The following is a 27,351-nucleotide window of genomic DNA, read 5'->3' on the forward strand; positions in this document are numbered from 1 at the left end:
CAATCAACAGCCAAAATGGAAAATGCATAACTAATTCTGTTACATTACTGTTCTGCACAGCTGAGGTCAATGACAGTTTCAAATGTGTGAGCTTCATTGGTTTGAGGGAGGTTTTTAAATGTTTTGGTGCAAATTTACCAAACCTTTAGAGTGTTATCCATCGTATCACTGGCTCCTATGGACAATGTGAATTGAAATTAAAGTTGTGGATCAGATTGCTTAAGAACTCCTTTAGGAGCTTGAACAGAATAACTGCCTGGCTGCCAAGTGGCAGGAATTGGTTCTAAAAGGACTTTGTGTCCATTTGTGTCCATACAGTGAGTTAGTTTTAAACTCTTTACACACCAAATTTGTGTGAATATTTTCCACTTTTCCACAATTGTTAATGAAGTGGTTCACAGTTTCACAGGAAAAATTTGAAGCATTTATTTTTTTTGAATCAAGCTTTATTTTTCACATGTATATAAACAGATCTGACCAATCAGACCACTGCATTTGACAGCAACTGCTCTTGTAACTCGAAACATACAGCGGTACTGAATATAGAATGATATGGAAATACTGCACTGACATCCTGAATTATGTACTAAAGCCATTGTGATAATTCAGCTCCTGGCTTAAACCATGAACTTCTCCCTGCTCCTGCCTTCTAATGACAGTTGGATGAACCTTAGAATTTCTTCCTTTTCCCGTTTAGAAACATCTGGATCAGCTCATCATCGCTTGATGTCAACTTTTTTCAGGATGAGGATAAATTTCTCACTAAAACGCTTTGCATCCAAACAGTTCAGAATTTTTTGCAGACAAAGCGTTCAGTGCCAGGTCTGTATTCAGATTAAAAATAGTCTCCAGTTGAAGATGATTCCTACATCAGTTGCTCGTTCTCTACCCAAAAAACCAGACACCGATTTTTCTCTTGACCAAAGCTTAAATCTTTTTCGATATCTTCCTTTGACATATTCTCTGAAGTCTTTGGCATTTCCCTAATCCCGTGCTCTTTCCATGCAATCTTTGGAGTTTCTCCTGTTGAAGGTATGTTTACCAAATATCAGGCTGGCTTCGTGGTATTCGGTACCCTTATAGAAGAACGCTGCATGTCATCCTAAGCCCTGGCACAACTTCCTGCTTAAAAGACTTAATATATTTTACCCTCGTAGGACTTAAGAATATGACCCTGAGGACATGGGTGTAGTCTGCAAGAGTGAATCTAATATGCTTTGGGTTAATTTGGGATTACATGTTGATTTTGGACTGAAATGAACAAGAACACCATCCATGTCCTTCATATGTCCAGAATGTGCACATGCAAACCATATTCCAAATCAGTGAATAATAAATTCTCTTGGCCAGGTCAGAGTCCAGGCTCAGATATTCTGTGGCACCGTGCTCCTCAAACAGATTTAAATGTTACTACTTCAGCTACATTCCTGTCAGGTGCCTGGGACTCCTGTGATTATGTTTATGCATTTTGCACTTATGCTTCCTGCATGCTCATAAGCAAAACTTAACACAGTGCAATATGGCATTGAATAACATTATAGCGTGGCTGGGAGTGTTGAGGAGTCTTCTGTGAGTCATGTGCATTTTAATGACAGCCGAAATGAGGGTATTTTAATGGCACCGGGCATTTGCAGGTATTATGCTTGTTTAAACTCCTCTCTCTCTCTCTTTAGGTTAGGCCTCAGTGGTGGATCATTATTTCCAACCAAGAAGCTCTAAGGATCTCTGCGCCCTTTTAATATTAGAGTGAAATCTCAAAGTGACACGAATCATGTATTCATTCGTTTCCCCTCTATTCCTCCCCTCTGTCTCATTCAAAACACTTGCACATCTTGAGAAATTGCCCTCTTACACTGAAAAGATTTTTTTCTTGCACAATTGCAAACTTAAAAAAGGCAAGGTTAGGTAAACATGAACTTGAACTCAAAGGGAAGGGAGTTTTAAACCCCCCACACATACTAAACTGTGAGCAAACAAAAAGAGCCCTTCAGAACGGCATTAATCTCTGACTGAGTGACCCAGGAGAGCTGACATGGTTTCTAATCTGCAGCAGCATCTGGTGGCATCTCAGAAAGAGATTATAAAGGTGGACACGGGCAAGGATATAACAAATGAGGGAAGTGAGATCAAACTAACACTTGTTTTCTGTAATTTGGCATTGACTTGTGTACAATTTCTGTTGGTGTGATAACTGCAGAGAAGGACCCTGTATTAGTGAGTGAGGCAGCTACCTTTGCACCTTTGAGGATCACTTGGGTGACTTAAAGTAGATAAGAGTGACCTGCACTTCATAGCCATTTTATTCTCTCATTTATGTAAGAATGTGACAGAATACATGTGGTACATTCTGATTTAAATAGAGTGTGGAAATCAGCAGGTGAGTTGATAAAGTGTATTAGTAGATTTGGAAAAACAAAACCAATTACAAGACTGGGAATTTCCATCCATCCATCCATTCTCTTTCACTTATTGATGCAGGGTGACGGGAGTGGGGATGGGGTGTGTGGGGATGACTGGAAACTATTCCAGCTTGACAATCAGTGAAACAAATTTTTTTTTCCAAGGCATACAGAAAAAAAAGATTGTTTTGCTTCTTTGGATATTCTACATCTGTACAAAGATGATGTGTCCGTTAGGTGGTTAGTTAGGCTAAAGATGCAGAGGCCCTGAGGGGTTAAACGGACTGCAACTTAAGAAACCAGCAACAAATAGAAAAATCATACAAAAGCACACAAAACACAACAGAAGTTGAATAAAACACCATGGGAATAGAAGAAAATGCAACAAAAGGTGAAAAAAAACCCACCAGTGTTTCTGGGGGACGCAATAACTTGGCGGACCAACTTTGGAAGTGACAGAAACCAAAACATGAGAAGGATTGTACTGAGATATGCTGAATTCAGTTTCACATTCATAAAGATTTATATAACAATGCAGAAAAATGTTTGTTATTAGCTGTTTACTGTTAGCTTGTCACTTTTGAGCTATTCCGTCCTTTTACTCTCTTCCCAAAAACCCTTTAGTTTTGTGATTTTTCTCCTTTAATTTCTTGAAGTTTTTTTTTCTATTTCTGTTGTGTTTTATTAAACTTCCACTGTTTGTATGTATTGTGCATTTGCTGGTGTTTTCTTAAGTTGCAGAGCATTTGGCCTCTCAGGGGCACCGTATACAGAACCCAAGCTACCAGGAATTACTTTCTTACATGTGTAGATTTTTTAAATTTATTTAGCTGTGCTGTTGATATAAATGTGCGTCACCACAGGCAGAGGAAGAACAGCAAACCACATAGAATGTCACTGAAGTGACAGCAGGCAAAATAAACTTTAGCAACTAAGAACCAGATTTACTAAATAGAGCTAAAAGTGTTTTAGCGTGATCTCCAAATAGCCTTTGTAGATATGGTTGGTTTCACGGCTTATTCACAAAAGTTGCACTGTTTACAATATCAATTGAAAAAAGTAAGAAATGGTTTTGTTTGGCTTAACTGAAGCAATCATGGGTAAATTGCATGTTGTAAAGGTTTGCAAATCAGGTTGCACGCTTAATTTAAATCTCTTCTCCTCAATATAAAGGGTACATCAATAAGAGTGACCCAATTTGAAAAGATAATTTTTTAAGTAATGGACACAGCAGCTTGCAGTAAATTTTAAAATACATGGCTGAAGCTAAAGTTTTCCATACAAAACAAGTGCTCAATTTGCCCCCTCTCCAGATGCACGACACATGTCCATACAACAGTCAAACTCATCCCATACTTTGACGAACATGTTCATGGTTGCCAGTAGCAGTGGGATTAGTGAGTTTCAGTGGGATTCATAATTCACGTGGTTGCTAGTACCATGTGAATCTCTTCTTTCTAACAGCATTTGTTTTGATCACAAATGAAATCATATACAGGCAGGTTTTATCTTTCTCGATGATTTCATTTAAAAATTTTCACAATCCTGTATTTTCCTGACTCTTATTCTGTGACATTACTGGGGCATCTGTCAGTTTTCTTGACTATTGTTGGTATGACAATGCTGCTCACTAACAAAGACAACCTAGCCTCCACCTCAAACAAAACCCTAACCCATAGAAGAGCCACAAGATAATCTCAGTTACTCAGTGGGGTCTGTCTCTGGTCCCCATCAACACCCCAAACCACATTTGAAGTAGACTGTATAAATGGTTGGCAAGAAAACTAAAGGAGTGACACATACTGTACACACAAGCAGACACACTTACAGAGACTCCATGGATTATTATTACTGACTCCGAATTAACATTTTGTTACAAATGCAGAGCTGATGTTTAATACTGGAAACCAAACCATGATCCTGAGACCAAAGTATTTGTCTAAAGCCTTCCACATTTAACAACATGTAATATACATGTACTGTAAAATGGATGCAATGTTATGTTTCACCAGCATTAACTGTTAATCAAATCATGTTTTAAATCTTGATGAAAAGAACAACACTTTTGCTCTGCATACACACGTGCAGTGTCAGATTAGTTTGGCTAACCTTAGCAGTGCTATCAGCAGAGCCTTGGTTTTATTCTATGTAAGAAAGAGACATCGCTGTCCAGAATATGGTTTCACTGGAGACTGACTCATTTTTGGAGGCTCCAGTCCCACTGTTACTTTAGTTTATGTGATGCAGACTGAGTTTATGTTTAACAAAATGTAAATATATAAAACATTTATGAGTACATTTCCATTCCTTTCCATTTGCAAAACCCAATGTGCACACTTCACTGTCAGAAAGAAGCTATTGTTGAAATTGTTTAGATGAAGTTTGAGGTTTGCATATGTAGGCTGCTGTGCTTGAATATTCTTCAAAGCGGCTCAGAAAAACATTATTCAGGACAAAAGCAGACAGTGTAGAGAGCTGACAAATCCAGCCTATATAACAAGCTCTTTTAAGTGCCGACAACCACCACAACAGCCGGGGGGCAAACCTGCGCTCTTCATTATTCTGACCCGTGCTCGGGTTTCACAAAAAACTTTACGTCAGCTTCACATTTACATTACTGCCTGACTGAATATTCTCTTGACTACATCACCCCCCCTGCATGCCACCCTTCCTTCCCCACATGTCTTGTTATCATCTTGTTGCTTGCTGTTCAAAAACACTAGCAAATAATGCAAAGTGACAACAGCAACTGGGGCTTTTTATTCCTATGGGGTTTGAGATTAAGCTCTCGGGATGTCATCCAGACCAGTGAAAACAATCTTCTTTACTGGAGGGGAAGGAGAAAAGAAAGAAAACGCTGACACTGTTGGAATGAAAAAGCGTTTAATGTTAAAAGAAGGAGTCTTTTTATATGTGTGTGTGTGTCTGTGCGTGTTCCTCACATTTCTCTGCAACAGTTCATCTGATCGACTTTAAACTCCACTGCTAGTAACAAGACTGCATTATGGAACTGTAGGTCATTCTGGGGGTCCTTGTTGATGTTAGACTTAAGGTCACAGTGATCATTAGGGATGGTCATAGCCATTAAATTATACAATGAAAATGTAATTGTTTATTTTTTCCTCTGTTTTTTCTGGTTTGTGTGTTTGCAGCACCCTCTTTTAGACCACTTTTACCAAGTGACAGCCAGAGACATCTAGCAAATACTCGCTAACTGGTTGGGAAATACACATTTTCCACTACTGATCAAAGGTTTCCAGGGGAACGGTAACTGGCTAACTACATGACTGGGGCCTAATGCACCTTTACCACTACTAAGTGCTGTTAAGCCGGATACTAGGTAAAGACCGTGTGGTGGGGCATGGTCGGCAGTGCCGCTGCAGGGGAGGCGAACGCACCTGCAGGGCATCCACAATCACGCCGGGTTAAAAGTGTGCAGGGTCCTGGATTTCGGTGTTGTTGTTGGTGATGTTGTTGGTGGCAGTGGGTCGAGCTGCAGCGATTGAGTTTGTAGAAGCAGCCGTGTGAGAAGCGTTAATAAAGATGCTGAAAAGCATGTATGTGTGCACAGGTCTGCCGTATTATAGACAGCATATAAGTCATGTGAAAGCATGGGCAGGTAGGTGATCTTCCAAAAACAGTCAGTTAGCAGTAAAAACTGAGCAGCAATTTTGCTTGCTGCACTAGAATGATGTAAAATGTTCAGCTAACATAAACCACTGGTCTCTGCTTTTCATTGGAACAATGCAGCAGTGTTGTTAAGGGGGCATGTTTTTCTATGGAGGTTGAGTGCTCAGTGAGTTATAGAAACAGACTGGTGTGCTACAACTGCTGGAACTGGATTTATGGGGCGACCATGGCTCAGGGAGTTGGGAAGCTCATCTGTAACCGGAAGGCTGGCGGTTCGATCCCCCTGCTCTCTCTGTCCGGGTCGTTGTGTCCTTGGGCAAGACACTTTACCCTACTACCTACTGGTGTTGGCCAGAGGGGCCGATTGGGCGATATGGCAGCCTCGCTTCTGTCAGTCTGCCCCAGGGCAGCTGTGGCTACAACTGTAGCTTGCCTCCACCAGAGTGTGAATGTGAGAGTGAATGAATAGTGGAATTGTGCCTGGAAAAGCGCTATATAAATGCAATCCATTATGATATGGCACATTAACAGTGTGGGTGCATCAAATTCCTGCTCCCATGAGGCCACTGGAGCTAAATGCACCCAATAAAGACAATGACAGCAATTCCACCAAATTACAGAAGCTGAGTCAACACGCAGTGGTGGTTAAATGCTTGTGAAATGATTATCGTGCGATTTGAAGTTGAGCAAATGGGGGAACAAAACTGTGTCTGTGACTTGAGGTCACAAATACATAGTGGGGCCTAGTCAAAAATGCACGTTTTCTTATCTACCTCTGCTGATGCTAACATGCAGATGAAAGCAACACTGCACTTGGTTCCTTGTTGCAAAGCATCAGACTAAAGCTGCTAGCGAGAAACATAAAACACATTGTAAGAGCTGAGATGCTTGGTTGTGCCCAGAGCGGCTGGTGTGTTGGCAGGGGTAAATGGAGAATGATGGTCAGCACAGAAATAATCTCCATGATTCTCCTCCTGATTGCCTCACGTCTGAATTCCCTGTGCCATGTCTTTTCCTGATCCACTAATCGATACCTACACACCCCCCACCCCCAAAGTCTTCCCACTAGCTGACAGCAGCCATGCCTCTTCCAGCCCATTACATGCTGTAATTGTTTCTTTATTTTCCTCCCGCCGTACTGGCAGTGTTACCACAGTGTGGCCTTATGTCACCCTCTGGACCCACAGAGAGCATAAGCCCGGATCAATTGGCTTCCCCACGAAAGTCCCAACATTCTTTTATGGCTAACACGTTATTCACAAGTCACATGTCACGGTAACTCTACCTTTTGCCACACAAAGCACACATGTAAAGGTCAGCTGTCAGAAGGAGGACGAGAGTCAACAAACCCTGGCATCTAATGTTACGAGACATGACTTTAACATCCTTTTATTAGACTGACTGCGGGTATTGTCCCGAATTATAAACCAAGGGGAAATTTTACTATCAAACAATCCTGATGTTAACAGTGAGTTTAATTTACTGCTCAATATACTCCAATGAAGTTGCATGCATGCTAAAACCACACTGTATAACCATACTTCTATGTTTAAGCTGATAGTGTGATGCAGTTAATGCTGCGTTCCATTCTTCTGACATTTTTATAGTTTTACCGCTCTAAGGACTTCAGACTATAAGCTAGAATGCAAATGTTGAGGCAAATGAGAACAATCTACACACCAGAAAAGCTGAAAGCAGGTGTTTTTATTTATTTATTTTCTCTATTTTGTTTCTGTCCACCTGATGAATGAAGTTTGACTGCCTGTGAGCACTGGGTGTTGGGAGACTCTTTCTCCTTCAGTTCAGGTTACTGCTACACAGCCGGACTTGCTGGAATTAGTTCCAGTGCAAGTGAAAGAGTTGCGATCTGCCGGAGAGGTGGTTGTTAAAAGGGGCTTGCAACAAACCAGGTATTGTCTGGGTATGGTGGTAGTGGAAGGAGAGGTGTGATTTTTGGTGAACTGATGAACAGTGCTCTGTATCAGCAAGCAGGCAAGAATATTCCCTGTTTTTTTACCATGTCCCTGAAAACACCTGCTTACATAGACTGTTAGAAAGGCTCTGCAGAGATAACTCGAACAACGTAGTTGGTAAAACTAGTCACTACAAGCAATACCTGTGTATCAACCAATTCACTGTTAATTTAAAACCGTCTTTTTCTTTCAGCTTTAAGGTTGAAAGTAAATTAGGCTTACAGAATGTTGAGACTTTATATAAAAAACAGACGTAGCCACTGTAATGTTGCCTGCTGGTTCTTGATAGCTGCTGCCATCGTACTGGTTTTTTCAGCGTGAGAAGTGACCAGAGATGGGCAGTAACGCGTTACTTGTAACGCGTTACTGTAATCCAATTACTTTTTTCAAGTAACGAGTAAAGTAAGGGATTACTATTGCAAAAACGGTAATTAGATTACCATTACTTTCCCGTAGGAACGCTGCGTTACTGCGTTACTAAAACCGTGATTTTTTTGCGAGAATGTCTCATGACAGTGACGTAAGCGAGTGCGACGTTCGTGACAACAGCTGTGTGCAGATCAACAATGGATAATATATCAGTGCGGAGAGAGTATGAGCATGCAGCGTGGAAGTACTGACCTTACTTTAAGTTTGATTCCATAAAAAGTGACAAAAACATTAGCGTCTGTTGTGCGTGGGAAGAAAACTTCTTTTTACAGCGAAAAAAACCCTAAACTTCCAAGCAAGCACCGAGTGCGCGTGACGTAATGGGAAACTCACAGAGAAACTCGCGGATTCTTCCACTGACCGCTGCGGCACACCTCCGCCTACCCTACTCCTGCTTTACAGGTGAAAATAGAGCAAAAGGACCGCTAGTCTTTGACTTTATTTATTTTCTGCTGTGTTTTACTTGCATCTATTTGAAAGACTAAGTGTAAACACAAAAAAATATATATTTTATGTGCTGGAATGTGCAGAAAATAGGTTTAAACATTAAACAAATTTCTTCCAGTCAGAGAATTTTGCATATAATTAAATTTTTGCTTGATGCATAAAGTTAAAAGACTAAAACTAATAAAACAAGTTTTAAAAAGAGACGTTTCCATTTGATTACATTTTGTATGATGGATTATGCAGAAAAAGTAGAATTGGGCTGAAAGATCTATCGCTTTATCACCTATTCAGGTTGTAAATCGTGTTTTTAAAAAGTAACTAAGTAACTAAGTAATTAATTACTTTTGAAAATAAGTAATCAGTAAAGTAACGGGATTACTTTTTTTGGGAAGTAATCAGTAATTAGTTACTGATTACTTTTTTCAAGTAACTTGACCAACACTGGAAGTGACCATATCCAGATAAAGTACATGAGTACAACAGATACCTGTTTCTATATTCACAAATAACATAGCGCAGAAATGCTTTGAGTGCATTCTTCTAAGACGGTTATTACTGCAATGAACTACACAGAAAGACTAATTGTTTTTGACATCCTCCTGAAAGGGGCAGCATGGTGACCCTTAGCACTGTTGCCTCACAGCAACAAGGTCCTGAGTTCAATTCCACCATCAGGCCGTGGTCTTTCTGTGTGGAATTTGCATGTTCTCCCCGTGTTTACATGGGTTCTCTCCGGGTGCTCCGGCTTCCTCCCACATTCCAAAGACATGCAGTTAGTGGGGACAGGTTAATTGGAAACTCTAAATTGCCCATAGGTGTGAATGTGAGTGTGAATGGTTGTCTGTCTCTATGTGTTAGCCCTGTGACAGACTGGCGACCTCTCCAGGGTATACCTCGCCTCTGTCCTAAAAGGCGCCAACACAACAAAGAAAGATAAGAAATGTTTTTCTGCAACTCGAAAAACATGAGGCAGAGCAGGAATATGCCAATAATAATGCAAACCCTCAATGCATTTTAAATGGTTATGCCATTAAAAAACATTAACTCATAATAGCTGTTTAAAAGTGCTAAAGCAGCAATAGAGGCCAAAACCCATTTTTGTATTAGGTCTTAACCCTTTATTTACCTTAGTTATGCCCATTTTGCTATAGAGGGAAAATCAAACGCTTCCTGAAAGGACTGGAGTGCTTTCCTTTTATAGTCAAAATTACAAAATAAGTCTATTTACCAAGTATGAATCTTGGTAAATAAAGCATTAATTATATATTTTTTTTATCCAGCTGTAAAGTTATGCATTTTAACACTGGAGTATATCAGTAATGACTCGCTCACAGCCTCAAGTGGCCTGCAATTTTTGTAATTTCTGCATTTGCTTCATTCTGGGATCCGCAGGCTGTTGTGCGGTTGAGATTTATGCATTGGTTGTATTAGCTCGTTAAAAAGCAGATGGCTTCTGTGAGGGATGAACCAGAACTCAAGGAACAGGAATTTCCTCCTGTCACCTCAGCACTGAAGACATTTTTTCACCAGGTGTCTACACGCATCTGTTGGAAGTGAAGTTGCGTGGATAAACGAATTATATTTAACCATGTAAACAACAGAGCAGTATGGTGGGCACACTGTTTGTGTAATTCCTTTATCCTATATACTGATTACAGCTGCAGTGTGGTTCTAATTGGCAGTGTGTCTGAAGTGGAACACACTGTGTTTTTGCTTATTGTATGCTTTTATCTTCGTTAAACAGGTGTGTGGAACCAAGAATCTCTTCCAGAATATCTAGCTGAAAATAAATATAGGCATTTATTTCCATCTGCAAGTGTCTTTCATGCTCCATAGATATGAGCTGCTCTGGCAAAAAATTGCCCCTGTTCAGTGGAAACAGCAGAGTGGTGAAATGCATGTGAGATGGTTCATCTCAGACAAGCATGATGGAGCCAGTATCTGCTTGGCCATTACTGCTGTAGCTTACGAGAAGTGAGAAAGGTGATCAGTGGGTGGAAACTGGTCCTATTCTCCTACTAATTCACGCAAAAGAATGGGCCACTGGTTTTTAGGGCACTCTGACTTCAGTCCCCGATGCTTGAGGTCATCAGTAGATAGACTACATAATGTGTGTTTTCTTTGGTTTATCTGCTAGATCAACACATCTCTGCTTCACTATCATTCATGCTCTACTGTAGCAGGGTTTGCACTGCCTTTTATTGCTGATAACATTAAATAACAAGAAGCACTCAGAGCCAACCTCTGCCAAGGCAGCTCACTTTCTGGACACTGTTTACTTTTAATGGAATAATGCTGTAATTTTTTATATATTCATTCTGTTTTGTTTGTCATGTTTAAACATACTTCAAGAAATGATCTGAATAGATCTGAAAAATATAAATATAATTGCAAACTGAATACGTAGGAACATGTGGCACCCTACAGTCCTACTCTAATACTCTTTGGAATGACCCATTCAGCTAGCTCCTGATAGCATCACCTTCAACCACCAACAGCCAGATGCATCTTATACAAACTCCTGGAAGGTTCTGTTGTGATTTGGCTACCCTTTTAATACCTGGTTATCAAATATTAATGGTGTCATCAATGAAGTGTACTACACAAACAAGGAGATTATCTACTAATTGGAAAATTGTCTCTCAAAGGCCTGCTACATTTTGTAGACTGCAACTGTTTTAAGCAAAATACGATTAATAGGAAGTGGAATGGCTCTCTGCATGTTGCCTATGGCCCAGGTGACATTGCAATGCGCTGTACTGTGCTTGAAGGACATTCTCCCTGCAGCTCTCACCTCCCATTTGCTGTCCTGGGTTCTCCTCTTGAGCTGGATGTTCCAGTTCTCGGCGTCCACCTCTGCACAGTGGGCGATGGTCATGGCCACCGGGCAGAAGAGATCCAGGCCAGGAGGTCCGTATGTTACTTCTGGGCCCAGGAGGATTTCACAGCTGTCCAGTGTTTGGACACTAAAAACACACAGAGAGTAAATGCAAATCTTATTAGGTGATACGAGGAAATAACTTACAGTACTGCAGACAACAGACACTGCCTGTGTTCACACGTGGAGACACGTCAGCAGAATGGATGCCTCAGCTCTCGTGTAATTGTACCTTTTGATGCCTGGACTCGCTGTGCGTCATAAATGCTTTTACTGCAGCTACGAGCTGCTTGCACAGCTGTCTTTGAAGCAATCTGTGCAACAAAATGCCTTTTTGCAAGACTGAAAAACAGCTGGTAGCAAGGTGAAATGTTCCATTCACTTCTTTACCTATATTTTTTGAAGCTCCATATTTATGATAAAAAAAGATGGGGCAGCTTCACTGCTATTGACTGCTTTCCATTATATTTGAAAGCATTGTTAAGACTCCTTGCTGTGCTCTTTATGACTGTCCATATTTAACACATTCTATTTAGTAGAGCCATCATATGTGCATAACATCTCTCTTTGCACTTGTGCTTCTGCTGCTGCAAGCGAACCAACAAATTAATGAGCTTATGAAAAGAGGTGGACTGCCAACAAAACATGCCTCCAGGCAGGTACTTCCAAGTTTGAATGGCCACGAGTGAAAATGCTGAACCCTTGCTCCCCAAGTTCAAGTTATTGCCACACAGCCAGGCTGCTGGAATTAGTTCAAGCACAGGTGAAAAACTCATTGCTATTTTCCAGCGACTTGGAGTTCGCTCATTAAAAGCAGCTTACAACAAAAACAGGTCCTGCGAGTGGACGGTGGCGGCAGCAGCAACTCTGGCTGAGCTTCTGAGAAAGAGGGCAGGCAGATCATGACACAGGAGAGGAACACCTCAACAAAGCTCTTTAATCAGTCATCAGGTCAGAGATATGAGAGGCTTGGTTTGTTAGGACTTCTTCCTTTGAATGAGGCACACACTAAAGCAGCAGCTTTAGTGTATGACACACCTATACAGCGCAGAGGAATGCCTAATGTTGTGTTAGTGCCATTAATTTACTATGACTTGTGTCTTAAATTTGTATTTTTCACCATCATTTTCTGATATCACGCTTGTAATACATCGCAGTTTGACATTTCTTCCACTATAACGAATTACAGTGAAGGAAGGAAGACATTCAGTAGCGACTACAGCTAGAAATTCACAACACAGCAACAGATTGACTCAGCAGTTCATGATTCAAGAAATTGACAGTTTATTTACACAACTGGCATCTATTTTTGTACTAAAGTAGAGGGTTTCCTTTGTTTGTACCAGTACTTTGTAGATGACTTGATTGGATTTTTTTCTATCTAGCTTTATATAAAACTTTCACCTATTACAGAAATAGAATAGAAAATCTATATCAAAAGAATAGATTTTAATTTAAAAGGTGACATGAACTATCCCTGTTTAACACTAGCCACACCCCTAAGTACTTCACCAGCACCCTGATGAATACATTAAAACAACAAAAAGAATGCAGTACTAACTACTAGGCATCAGGCTGGTAATGTGTGTGTCACAAACAGGAGAAACGTGCAAATCCAAAGATTTGAACAGCAATCAGAAAAAGATCTGGTCAGAAAACCCAGTGCAAACCCCTCAACATAAAGCTAAGATTTGGGATATTTATGGGCATCTCACTATGTATATTAGTAAGTAAGTAAAATTTATTTATATAGCGCTTTTCGCAGATAAAAATCACAAAGTGCTTTACAACAAAGAAAATGAAAAATGAAAAGAATGAAATACAACAAATAACAACGTAAAACAGTAAAATAAAACATAAAAACAACAAATTAATTAAAAGCTTACCTATATAAAAATGTCTTCAGCTGCTTTTTAAAAGAATCAATGGAGTCTGTACAGCGTAAAACCAGTGGGAGAGAATTCCACAACCTTGGTGCCACTGCCTGAAAGGCACGATCACCACGAGTTTTAAATCGAGTGCGTGGGGCCACCACCAGTCTCTGACATGATGACCTTTGAGCTCGGGAAGAGGAATGCCGTTTCAGCAGGTCAGAGATGTACTGGGGAGCTTGACCATGTAGGGCCCTAAAGGTTAAAACTTAAATTTTAAAATTAAACCTAAAATTTACAGGCAACCAGCGAAGGAAGGCCAAAACTGGAGTGATATGAGATCTTTTCCTGTTAAAAGTCGTGCTGCAGCATTCTGCACAGTCTGAAGATGATTTAAAGCTGATTTGTTAAAACAAGTAAAAAGACCATTACAGTAGTCGAAACGTGAAGAAATAAAAGCATGAATAATCATCTCAAGTTCAGGCTTTGACACCATTAGTCTGAGTTTTGAAATATTTTTTAAATGATAAAAACAGTTCTGGACCAGCCGTTTGGAATGTCCCTCAAGCAACATCGAGCTGTCAAATATGACACGAGGTTTCTAAGGCTCGATTTTACATGAGGGTCTAAGAAGCTGATATGCTGCCCTATTTCTGGAATCATATGGTCAGGAGCAATAATTAAAGTTTCTGTTTTGTCAGATCATATTATACATTATATAATATAATATATACATATTATACATTTCTAACAATATACATTGTATAATATTAAGAATGATTTTTATAGCATTAAAATAAATGACACACCGGAGGTTTCTTCCTGTTAAAATGAAGTTTTTCATTCCCACTGTCACCAAAGCGCTTGCTTATAGGGGGTCGTATGACTGTTGGGGTTTTCTCATTTTTTTGTGTTGTAGGGTCTTGACCTTACAATATCAAGTTAGGAAAAAAGATCTGATAGATAACCTCAAGCAAGCCCATACAAACACTAAGCAATAATAATCAATAAATCATTCCTAAAGATGAAATCTATTCACAGGTAATGTTAGCTCTTAATTCAGATTTTTTGGACCATCAAATTATTATGCAACCATTCATATGCCTTTTTAAAGTGCGTTAAGTGATTCAGACAACATCAACTTTTTCAACTTTAACCTTGATAAATTTATGACGATGTCACTTAAACTTAAGCAAAACCAACATACACATGTACATACACACTATTTCTAAACAGTCAATTTTATGATTAGGTCTTTATATTTCACTATCAATCATTCGCTCTACATTTTTTTAAAATCAGCCAATCACACCTATTGAAAGGATTAGCCCAGCAAAATGTCTCAACATCGCCTCACAAAGCTTTCAGTCCGCTACGTGCTCACAGCTGTTCTGACACTTTTCCTAAATCACACTGAATTTCCTTTTTTTCTCAGAATGTTTGTGGATATGAGCCTTGCAGTGGAGTGCCAGGGGAACAAGATGCAACCACATTTTGTTAAGCTCTGCTTTGACCGCTGCTTTTTTTTCACAGGGTCATGAACATGTTTGACAGCGAGGCTTGGTGCTTTTATGCCTGTTTGTCTGATGACCCCCGTTCAGTGTGCTGCTCCCAGAAAGCAGAGTTCATACTGAGATTAAAAGTTGGTGCCTGGCATTGAGTGACTGGTTCCTCTTTGTGTTCTGTATGGTTTGATCTTATTTAATATTTCTTTTAGCATTCATCCGGCAACCTGCTGAGACTTCCTGTCAAGAATAATGTTTATGTGCTACATAATTATTTGCTGAATTAAGCAATAGCGGCAGAACTTTCACAAAGTTCACGGTCCTTTCCTTCTAAGCATTGCTGTGGGAAATTAGCTGTCCATAAAAGTGATATCAAACACAAACACTGCTACACTTCCGATATGACGAGCTGTCAGTTTTGGTTGGATGGGTGTGTAAACAAGCTGGCAAGGTCAGCTTCAACAAATATATTTGGAGAAAACTTGTGTGCACCCACTTAAAGCAACCACAGTACCTGAAGCTCCCTTTTGATAAATAACATATATTAGTTTTATATTACAGGATTTAGTCCAAACTTTTACTTTTGCACCTTAATAAAGACTGATTTGAATGTGACATTCATATATTGTACACACACAGGAGTGAAAATCTTTGTCCTGCAGAAATAACTTTTGTATTTATTAGCCATTTGTATTTATTCTGATTCCACTTCCACTGAAAATATGACTGAACATTGTTAGTCTTACAACATTTGCATAATTCTGATACTTTTTTCCAATGCAGATTTTGCATTTTAAGATTTAAACAGGCAGATTGATGCCAATGATTTTTGAGCTATGAGTCTTTTTGCATAATCATCTGAGCCAGTGGTTCACAAACCTGTAATCTAACATATGCGAGGCGCAGATGCTTCTGTTTTAATTGTGTTATCTTTAATTTTTTAGATACTGACAGCTGAAGACAGACTGGAAGGTAGAGACAGGGAAGGAGCAACAAACAGCAAAAACTTACTGTAAAGGTGCTGGTATGGTAATACATACGCACAGTTTCAGAAATTAATACCTTATATCGTTGGATTGATTCATTAATATTGCAGCTGGAGATGATTGAAAGATTGAATTTAATTACTTACTACTGGGAAGCATAAATCTACAATACACTTGTAGATTTAGATTTTATTATCTGCAAAAGAAGAACTGACTATAGCTTTAAACTAAAGGTCTAATATTTGCATCCAAAATATTGTGGAGCAGAAGTATAAAGTTGTATAACATAGATACACACTTGTCAAAAAACACATTCTCATGATCTCAAAGGAAAAAAACAATATATCTGTCTATACTGGGTAATATGCTACGGATGAAAGGATGCCTCATCGCTTCATGGAAATAAAAATGATCAACCCACAGAGGACTTCAAAGACACACAAATCAAAGACAAAAAAAAAGTCAAAGGTATCTATTCCTTTGTCCTCCAGGAACTGTTTGCTTACTCTCACCATATGAGGCTGGACAGTCATGCACCAGGAGGAAGCCAGGACCCACTGCACCAGTGTTGGGTCTGACAGTGGGTCCAAGGATCTCATCCCTAAACTTAATGGCATTCAGGGTGCCGTTGCCTAGCCTGTAGAGGTCTGTGTGTCCCTTCTAGGATATGGCTCTCTAGGCCATCACTTACATCACTGAATCATGTTAGAGGCAGCATAACATTCTCTATGGCATCTCTAGACCCTTGTGCTCAGGGTGAACCTGCTCTCATCTGTGAAAAGCACAAGGTGCCAGTGGTGGACCTGCTAATTCAGATATCGTAAGACAAATGCCAATTGCACTCTTGAAACGCAAATGGATGGAACTTCAGTCAGTTTGTTTTTTTACTTCTGCAGTAAAACATCTCCCTATGTACAGTTTTTGTCAAGCCGGCTTATATTTGTGATGCAACTGTGTGTGGTCGCCTGAGGATGATCTCTAATAAGTTGGTGGAGATTTCTTCCACAGGCCAAACAGTTACAGCGTTGAACACTTAAGAGTCTGAACACTTTTATGGCGAGTTAACAATTCACAATAAGAATTACTGCCAGAGATTAGAAGTAACTACTTAAGTACTTCATTACTGTATGTTACTGTACTCTGTACTTTACTTGAGTATGTATCTCTTTACACTTACATTTCTTACATTTAATCCTTCCTTATACTCCTTATCCTTATTTTGAATACAGGCTTGTTACTTTATGTTCAGTGGTATCACTGGCACTCGTTCCATCCCACTTTAACGTTGCAAGTTGTAGCCTCGGTACTTTAGCATTTAGCGAGCACTAGAGAAGAGGAGCGAGCACAAAGGAGGTAATGTTTTTTTTTAACTATCAGTTAATTTCAAATACAAAATTTGTATCAGCTCAACAAACATCAGCAAAAACAATCTGTGTGAAGTTTGTTGCACAGTGTGTAGCTAGCTAAAGGTCCAGCTGCTGTAAAAAAGACAGGACAAGAGAGGAAGAAGAGAATTATTTAACTGCTCAGTGAAGCTTGATAAACTACAAATTTGACAGTTACATGTAATGTGATCATTTTTAATCACATATAAGATCTGTATATGATGTGTTTCGATAAATTATGCATTTTCATATTGTGAAACGTCCTGCAAAACAAACTTAAGTTATTCAAACGTTGCTTGAAAATAGTTTGTACGAGATAAAGAGGTTAGCTTGTAGTATGTGGTGTTGTTTTTACCAACTTTATGCTGTCTAGTATGGAGACAATACACACTATACTGTTACTGTATACTGCATTCTGATTTGTTCTTATTTAACATCACTTGCCAGTATTTCCAAGTTAAGGATACCAAAGGATACACTCTTTGTCGTCTGTAATGCCAGATATTGGAATTTTGTTGTATATCTGTATTTTAATACAGTCTTACTCATCCAGACAAGTCCAGGAAACTTCAAACTGCAACGTGCAGGGAACAGCAATTATTGGGCCAGCAGGCGCGCAGTCAGATACTGATTTAGGGGACACTTATTTTGCTTTTGCTCTGCCTTCAGTTGGCAGTTGGTGTTTTTAATATCGCTCAATCATGTTCATTTAGTTGTGGGAAGCCAAAATACACCATCAAGATTAAAACTGTCCCTATATATACATGTACAAGAGATGGCTAACTACAGTGGATGATTGCACGGAAATGCGCTTAGGGAACTTGGAATATTGTTTGCAAACTATTTTTTTTGTCTGGATTTCAGCAGTTAACTTATTAGAACCAGTAGAAATTGAAGCTTAAATTACAAAGATGTGATTGAAGGTGTAATAAGGCAGAAATGTACGAGACATTTCATATTCCATGAATAATACCGTCCAAATTCTTACCAGCTAATAAAAGTCAAAGTCATATCTACACACCACATCTACTAGTTTTTCTTTCTCACTGTCTCACTCCTTTTATTCTGTGCAGGCCCGAAATTGCTCATTACTTTTCTGTTCAAAAGACTGAAAGTTGACTCATGTTGCTGAGCAGCCCGCTGGATACAGCATGCCACCAACACCATAGCAGTTAGGGGTGTGTTTCCCACAGAGAGCAGCCATGCTACTTGCTGTGCTGCTGCTAGATAAAAGCATGCTTTTAAATGGCATGTGATTTACCTAGAACAACTGCCTGTTTACTTGCAATGTCATGTTCATACAGCCATAATTGTCTTAACAGCCTCCAAAATGATACTTCAACTTTATTTATGTCTTCTCCCGCCTCCACCTGCTGGAAACTTTTCTGACTTTTTCATAAGTGATGTGTTATGTAAGCTCCTCTGCCATTACAGCAGCTTATCAGAATTAAAAGCAGATTCTGTCTGTTGGAACACCTTCACAGTGAATGCTCTTTCTGGGTGCTGACATCTACTCCAGACTTCCCAATTACTGCTTCAGCATCCGCCCTGGTAAGGAGGGGTGAGGTATTCTGATTTTGTCTGCTTATCAGGCCGGGTGCTATCTCACTGCACAACCCTCTGCCCTATGTCTGTTAGCTCAGTCAGTTTTTCAGTTATGTCAACAGCAGTCCGACTCTTTACTGGCCCTGAGAGAGCTCTTGGCCCATCAGCCAACAGCACTGAGCCTGATCACACATTTAATGCAAAGTGCAGGGAAGGAGCAGATTACCTGCTCCTTAAGTAGCCTGCAGCTCAGGCCCCAGATTCCTACAGCAGCCTGAAGCGCCTGAGGCTAGCAGTCTCTTTTCTCAATTCCACTTGTCATCACGATGAAGGGCCCTATACGGCAGCTTCTTGAGCGCCTAGAGGAGGTGCATTATTTAAAGTGAGCAGTGATTCACTCCTCGGGGACCCCAGGAGCCGCGCAAAGTGGCAGACTGGGTCGGGGGTGGTGACGGCAGACTTAATAAATGCACACATTAGCACACTCCATTAGCTTCACCTCTATTTGCTTGTAGTCTCCCACCTGTTTGTCCCACTGTGTTTTTGTCCATTTTAAGTTAATGCAGGCACCTTATGCGGTGTACGGATACATTAATCAAACAGGCTCCTTTAGGAGACTTACTTTTAGCTTTAACCAACCTTTTAACTCTGCAAAATCTCTAATGCAGCGTAACATGAAAACAGCATTGTGAAAGCTACAGTAGCTGATTGACATAAATGTTCTGGAGAGCATTAACAATAACTTGAATCACCAATTTGTGCAAAGAGTAAAAAAAAAAAAAAAAGCACCATTAAGCATTGATTTGTAACGCTATTACAATTGCTATTCAACTAACTTTGAGACCACTTCATCTTTAGTCCCAGGACCTTGGCGCACTGCAACCCACTTGACTGGGAAAATGAGAGCAAGCAAAAAGGCTAATCACTTGAAACAACTCAACATGCTATTTGGTCACTTATCACTGAGAGCGCTGCTCAGATTGCTAAAAATAACACCAAATTACCGTAACTATTGAAATAAATGTTTGAAACACTTGTGAAGCTAGCATACAAACAATAGTATGTTTTGCTAAGGTTGAAGCACTATTTCTGTTGCTTTTGTACAGCAGATAAAATGATCTTTGCTTCTAATTCCTGTTGTAATGTTTTTTTTGTCTCTGTGCCTTTTGTGTTCACTTTTAGTTACTTCCTACTTTATTCTGAAGGTTAATTCCTCATGTGGCTTTCTGTGGTTTTACTTCCCTCGTTTTTTCTTCTTCCTGCTTTTGTTGTTCTCGTGATTGAGGCTACATGTGCCTTTTCACATTAGGGAAAACAGTGGTTGCTGATGCCCAAATTTATTACGACTGAAGGCAGTCGTAATAAAGATGGTTTTATTCAAAGACGTAGGTAAAGTCTGAAACCACTCGCAGTTAGTAGCCATATTCAAAACAACTTTGGTGTGTCAAGATGTTAATAAACAGGGGTGCACATAAGTGGTCCGCAGGTGCGCATTCGCTGTCAAAATAAAAGATGAGCACTAGATAAGAAGTTGCAATGCGCGTTTGCGTACGTAAGATTTTCTGGAGGAGGACAGACATTTGTTTAGAACTCTTAAAGATGTCGAAGAAGCAAGCTCCTTTAAGCAATTACTTTGGTGTTCCTCCACCTCCAAAGAAATGTCAGAAGGAGTCCGAACCGCAAAAGAAGCGCGTATTCTCGGAAAAGTGGTTGCAGGAGGTGAATGCACAGAGATGTGGTGCAGAATATGCCGTGAAAATCCCACTCTAGCGGACAAAAACAGTGCCTTTTATATGGATGCAAACGCGTGTTGCAATTTCTTATCTGGTGCGCGTCTTTTATTTTGACCACTTATGTGCACCCCTGTTAATAAAATTGCATAATGATGGAGCCAGTTTGCTGTAGTCTGACATCAGTTTGCAATGGCTTAGGTTGGCAGTTAAATGCAATCTGCTTATAGTAATATGGTGATTAGTTGTGATAATTTGTGAAAAATGCTGTTGCCATCTACATACACAGAAATTTATTTATCCATGTTCTTCCACTTATCCAATTCGAATGGGGGCTGTAATCTATCCCTGCTCCCATAGCTCATCAGTCTGCTGAATGGCCAACACAGAGAGACAGACAACCATTCACACTCACATGTACACCTACAAGTAAGTACAGTACAGTGTACAGTGTACAAGCATGATGTGACAATGTTGTTTTACTAATGGGATTCATGCTGAGCTCCTATTCATTGTTAAACACTCATGGTTAATAGAGAAACGAAGCACAAACCATTAGACTTAAGTTATTAATATACTCTAGTACTGAATGATAATATTAAATATTAGGCTCATAAGGTTCAGCATCAGAACAGGCAGGACAGATCTCATCTTCCTCATCAAACTGCAGATTTCCTCATCTATGTTTGAGCCTAACATTTCAAATGAAGATGGATCTCTGTCCTGAGGAAGACAAGACTTTTTTTCTAAAGTGTAATGTCACCTTGGTGGAGACAGTGGGATTTGTGAGCCCTGAACCGAAACCATGAACAATGTGTTCATCCAGAACACTGTGCAGTGGGATCTCCCAACCACGACTGGACCTGCTTAAGCAGGTGCTAAAAAGGCTCTCCATCCTGATAAACAGATCAGTTTGGACAGCCAGAGTGGAAGCAGCCCAGATTTTAACCAGAGGGCCAGGCATCCAAGCAGGAAGTTGTGTCACACCTATGCACTGGTGCACTGACAGCTATGTATAACAGATAATCAGTTTTTAGCCCTCAAACTCTATAAAACCAATCCTGCAATTTACTCTGTGAGCGCTGCTGGGTGTGTTCGTGGGATTTATGAATTAAAAACTTATAAACAATATACTAAACCAGACCCTGAATGTTCACCTGGGCCTCTTTCATAAAGCACATCTGCGGAATATAATTTCATCAGAAAAAGTAATTTTCCTACGAGAACAAAGCTGCTTCTGCCTCAGTAGGTTGAAGGATTTATCTTACAATACAAAGTGCTCATAAAACCTTGAAGGCAAAAGCGAATATGTCTGACCTAAGCAAAACCGCGACTTCAGAAGATTTAGATGAGCCTTTGAAAAGCTTCAAGAAAATAGCTTTAATAGGACTGCGAGTGTGTGGAGAAGTAGGTTGGAGGGGGGTTGGGTGCAAGACACTGTAGTGGGAATGAATAGGATACAATTCTGTGTCCACTGGCCTGCTACGACACAGACGGTGATTAACAGATGGTGAGATGACAAAGTTAACAGACCACCAGAAGAAACATTGCTGTCAACAGTAAATATGTTTCAGTGCATGAGGAGCAAGGGGGGAAAAATAAAGACATGAAAAGCATGGCTGTGGCTGAAACAAAACACTGTCATGTTGGAGCCTGACATATTTGCTGAAAGTTTCAAAGGTAGAAAAGATGGTGGAAGAAAGTAAACACTTTCTGCTAGCAGGTAGGAATCTAAAGGAGGGGATGAAGGCAGCTCTACACCAAAAGGATTTACACCTGTAAGGACTTTCAAAGACCCCATGTCACAGAACCTAGGAAAGAGTGCTACCTGTAACCTGAAAATATAAAGAAACATACAAAGCTAATTATCCATTTGCTTTTCTTCCTGGTCATGCCTGAGGTAGCAAAAAATAATAATGGGTAATTACTGACCTAAATAAAGGCTACATTTGCCTAAATCGAGTACACACTATCATTCCACCAAATTAGAATACTGTTTTTGATGGGAGTGCTCATCCCGTCCCCCTCCCTTCACCTTGCCCCTCCCCAAGCCTGGTTTCTTCCTGTTAAAAGGAAGTTTTTCCTTCCCGCTGTCATCAAGTACTCATAGTGGGTCATTTAATTGTATTATTGTATATGATATAAAGCACTCTGAGGCAACTATTGTTATGATTTAGTGCTACATAAATAAAAGTAAACCAAGATGCATTGTGTTGGTGAAGTAACACTACATTAACACTTTTTGAAGTGTTGCCTCTATAAAAACATATCTGAGCCCAAGAGAGTAATGCACACGTGTTAATAAGTTAAGATCTCCCATAGAGGTCTATGATTGAGTCACTTTTATTGTCTCTTTTAATCAATTATCTATTTAATGAATGTCAAAATATTAATTTTTAAATGCAACTGGACAAAACAGTCATCTTTACTCTTGAAAAATAGGTTTTGCATGGACTTACTCTCCTTCCTTTAAATTACTTTATGAAGCAAAGGCCAGATAGCGACATTGGCACAGCAGATCTGTGATCATTTTTAACTTACCATGATTCATAATTTATCTTTACTATGTATCAATTTATATTGCACATGTGTCATTTATATTTTACATAGTTTCTACCTGTCTGGTGACTATGGATGTAAAAAAGCAGTTTTCCTAAACTCTATCATGATTCTGTGTTTACAGGACTTCTTAAAAAGCTCTGAGATTGAGAGGTTTCCATGTATTGTGTATAATTGTGTAACTCTATAGAGGACAAAGAGGAGCTGTGCTGAATTTTTAACATCAGTATAAAACATGTAATGGAAAATTGAGTGACTGCTTTGAAAATCAACCTCAAATACAGAAAATCTGCATCGTGACAGGCATAACTCACTCTTTCCACCCCTGTTTGCATCTTATTATGTCAGTGGCTCCCATCAAGGCGAGCTACATCCCTGTCATTTTGTAGGTTCTATTCTCTTTTGCTACTTTGTTCAAGTGGAGCCATGTGAATAAACAGTGACACTTCAGAGGAAACTAGAAACCCTTGTGAATCTCCACAGGGAAGACCGTGCAAACTTCCGCCCTGGAGACAGCTCAGTCCATCTGAGGGTCATTACCTAGCCGTGATCAGAATGCATAATGTACGTGCTGCCAAGATGAAAGGCCCCGAGAGAAATATGTGCCTTCTATTCTGTCGTGCATGTCCATCAGCGCAACCAAGCTCTGTTCATGACTGCATTCATCATCGTTTAAACAAGCTTCCCGGGTCGTGACTCTCTCCCAGAGCGCCACATTGTTGACACCGAATGGAGTACATAACTACATATTGACTCTCAGAGTGACGAGGACGGGGAAGGCATTGGAGGATTGGACGTTTGACTTTGCTTCTTATCAGGCAGTTATCTAAATAGAGGACTCCATTGCGAAGTCCCCCCTGGGTCGTGTGGTGTAAACTTGAGTTTCTCCACAGCTGCTAGGACATCAAAGCCCACACTACCACCTGTGAGGGGCTTCTGGAAATGAACACCCATATCGAGAGACCAAGAGGGCTCCTAAAGAGAGAGGGAGATACGCCCATCTGTCACATAGCCTGAGGGTAAACACACATGGATGCAGAGATGGCTTTGGGGAGGGTCACACACATTACCTTCTGTACAAGCTTTACAAGTGGTTGCCAATATATTCATTTGTTCATTTTTGATGGCTTTGTAACACGCCTTTATGATCACTATCATTGCTACAACTACTAACACTAGCAAGCCTGATTACCAAGTTGCATCCTTACTAATTAGCACTAAGCAGCTGATTAATTAACTGGTGAGTTATTACTCACCAAAACTGAGGCACAAATTGCGTTATCAGATAGTTCCAATAAAGATTCTCCATAAGGCCACCAACACCACTAACACAGCCAAGTTTAGCGACTTAAATTAGCAGAGGTGAAATGGATCAGCTACAGCTAGCTGCCCAAATGTTAATGCCTCAGAATTTTCCAAAGAGAGGAGGAAAACATCCCTTATACAGTAGCCTGGAGCCTGAAATACTATCTAGAGGAAACAAATGCATTATTTCCTGCTGGTCAAAAACTATACTAACCAGCTGCTTTTGGAAATGAAAAAATGTGCTGAACTACTGAGCGGCAGTGATTGTAGCATGGTCAAATGGTCAGTTTGTTAATGATCAGAGGGCCACAGCAAAAAACAAGCCATAATTAAGCAAAAGTTTCTTGATACATATCATACCAATAATATGCTACTGACATTAATGCTATAGTCACTCAAGCGAAGTGACTATAGCACATAAATAGAGTTTGGAGAGGAACCAGGTCTGCCACCAGCCGCCATCAGTTGGTAATAAGGTGGAGTCTGTCTGTTATAAGTTTGCGATTGAATGGGGTTAAGTTGGCAGTTACAGTTGCATCTATGATAATAAAGTGATTGACTGTGATAAATTAGCAAAGGTTCCAAACTTTTTGTCATCTATAGATCCAGAAATTTACTGTAACAGCTTCCATGCAGAGTCCAGCCAGAAACTCATGGATCTGAAACAGAATTCAAGAAATTCCTCCGAAAACAGTTACATAGTTACTGCAGGATGGGAAAATGACACACCAGAATGCAACCAGCTGGCAACCAGTTGAGTCAAATCCTCTGTTGATTGACATAGAATGACTGCAATGTATTGCCATCTGTCTGCATTTACAAATTAAACAATTATTTACAATCCTTGGCCAATCTGTCTGAGACTGACGCCAAGCTGCAGTCAGTCAGTGCGGGGCTACAACTGGTTTGAGACAGGTTGCCTTTCCATCTATTGATTCTTTATTACCTTTCTTGACTTCTTCTTGACATGACTTCTTTATAGTTTTTCAAGCTCCTAACATAAAAAACTGATTAACAGCAATTGATAAGCTTAGAGGCCTATAGCTAAGGTACATTAGCTAACATTAAAATGATAGTTAGCTAATGTGTTTAGCCAATGAATGTAACTGGCATTTCTTATTTTGTCTGACATTTAATTTATTTTGGATTTAGTCACATATGTTTTACTTGAGAGCAAACCATTCATCAAAGACAATTTTCAAAGACAGAGGTAAATCACTAATTTCCATAAAAGCAAACTCTCCTTTTGATTAGTGCCTCCATTTTTTTTAGATGTTCTCCTACCTTCTTTTCCAACAGTGCAGGCGTTTGTTTTTGCATTCTGCAGTTCAGAGTCAAAACCTGCAAATCAAAAGCTTTTGATTGCATTACCGGTAAAAAATAATTACAGCTTTCCTGATGAATGGTTTTTCAGGAAACTTTTTTTTTTTTTTGCATCTTGCTTTCCATATGTAATTTACAGGAGATAGTACAGGGTCAAGCATTAATGGTTCAGCAGCTCAATCATCCATTATTAATCAGTAATAAAACAAAGTTCCTCCAGAACAGTTTTATATCCTGACTACTACAAACCATGATGGAAAAAAGGAGTCTGATGTGTAATATCTTGTGAAGGCTCCTTTCATTATCAATGTATTTTTTAGCCTATGAAGAGTATCTGTAGTCTTTGTTTGATATAAGATTTGTCAGCCAACCGCCTCAGACACATCATAAACAACTTCTCATTTTGGCTCTAAAAGGCTGTGTGAATAGTATGAAAGACAGCACAAGCATATGTGTGTTACACTCAGACTGTCTTGCTATCCTCTTACAATGTAGCTTGCCATCACCAGTGTGTGAATGTGTGTGTGTGAATGGGTGGATGACTGGATGTGTAAAGCGCTTTGGGGTCCTTAGGGACTAAGTAAAGCGCTATACAAATACAGGCCATTTACCATTTACAATGTTTAGAGACAGTGACATGAAATCCTCCAACTGATCTTTAAAAAGCTTGATTTTTTTAATTAATAATTTTTTTGTTTTGGTTGAAATTTCATACTTGGAAGACTAGAAGCTAAACTCAACACAGACAACAGGCAGTAAGAAAACATATTTCTCTGAGTCAGAAAGCCTAAATCAAATTCCTTCATCCCACAATGACAGAGCGCTGATACTGCAGCTGCAAACAAAGTAACAGAAGATAGTAAATAATTAGAGCAAAGCAGGACAGCGAGGACAGGTGATGGAGAGTCAGGGCAGATGGATGATAAGATAGAGAGAGAGTGACAGGCAGATAGATGCTTCAAATGATATTTAGGTAAACTGTGGCCTCACCTTGCTTCTCCCTGATTGATCACCATGTACATCTCCCAGGACATATTTTCAGCCACGGATCCATGAGGCACCAGGAGGCTGACCCCTGAAACACACAAACACACACACACACATTTGTGTCAGCAGCAACTCCTCCAGCAGCCTGACAGCATAGGGCAAAATAAGAGCATGTCATACATGCTGGGGTTATGTAGATATTTATGAGCGCTTCAGTTCACCTCAAAGAAAAGAGTGACCTAGACTTGGGCTTCTAAGTGTTATAATATTCCTGCTGATTTTCAATGGGAGTACAATAAAAAAGGGCTTATTTTGGCATATTTAAACAGTGTTCACATATCATGAGCAAATGAAGACATAAATACTACTTTTCTATAGGGTTAGCTATAAGACAGCCTA

General features: G+C 39.7%; 1 protein-coding gene across 2 annotated transcripts in view; it reads right to left on the bottom strand.

The window, feature by feature from the left end:
- unc5db (unc-5 netrin receptor Db) overlaps positions 1 to 27,351 on the bottom strand; it is a 292,277-nt gene that overhangs the window by 44,033 nt on the left and 220,893 nt on the right. For both annotated transcript variants that reach the window (XM_084946399.1, XM_084946400.1), the window contains 2 exons: positions 26,956 to 27,040; positions 11,673 to 11,844 (listed from right to left, as the gene is read on the bottom strand). In XM_084946399.1, the coding sequence (XP_084802525.1) occupies positions 11,673 to 11,844; positions 26,956 to 27,040 (257 nt within the window). The remainder of the gene's footprint in view (positions 1 to 11,672; positions 11,845 to 26,955; positions 27,041 to 27,351) is intronic.

Source organism: Perissodus microlepis, chromosome 12 (assembly GCF_051167445.1).
Source record: "Perissodus microlepis isolate ML-2025 ecotype Zambia chromosome 12, ASM5116744v1, whole genome shotgun sequence".
NCBI classification, from domain to species: domain Eukaryota; kingdom Metazoa; phylum Chordata; class Actinopteri; order Cichliformes; family Cichlidae; genus Perissodus; species Perissodus microlepis.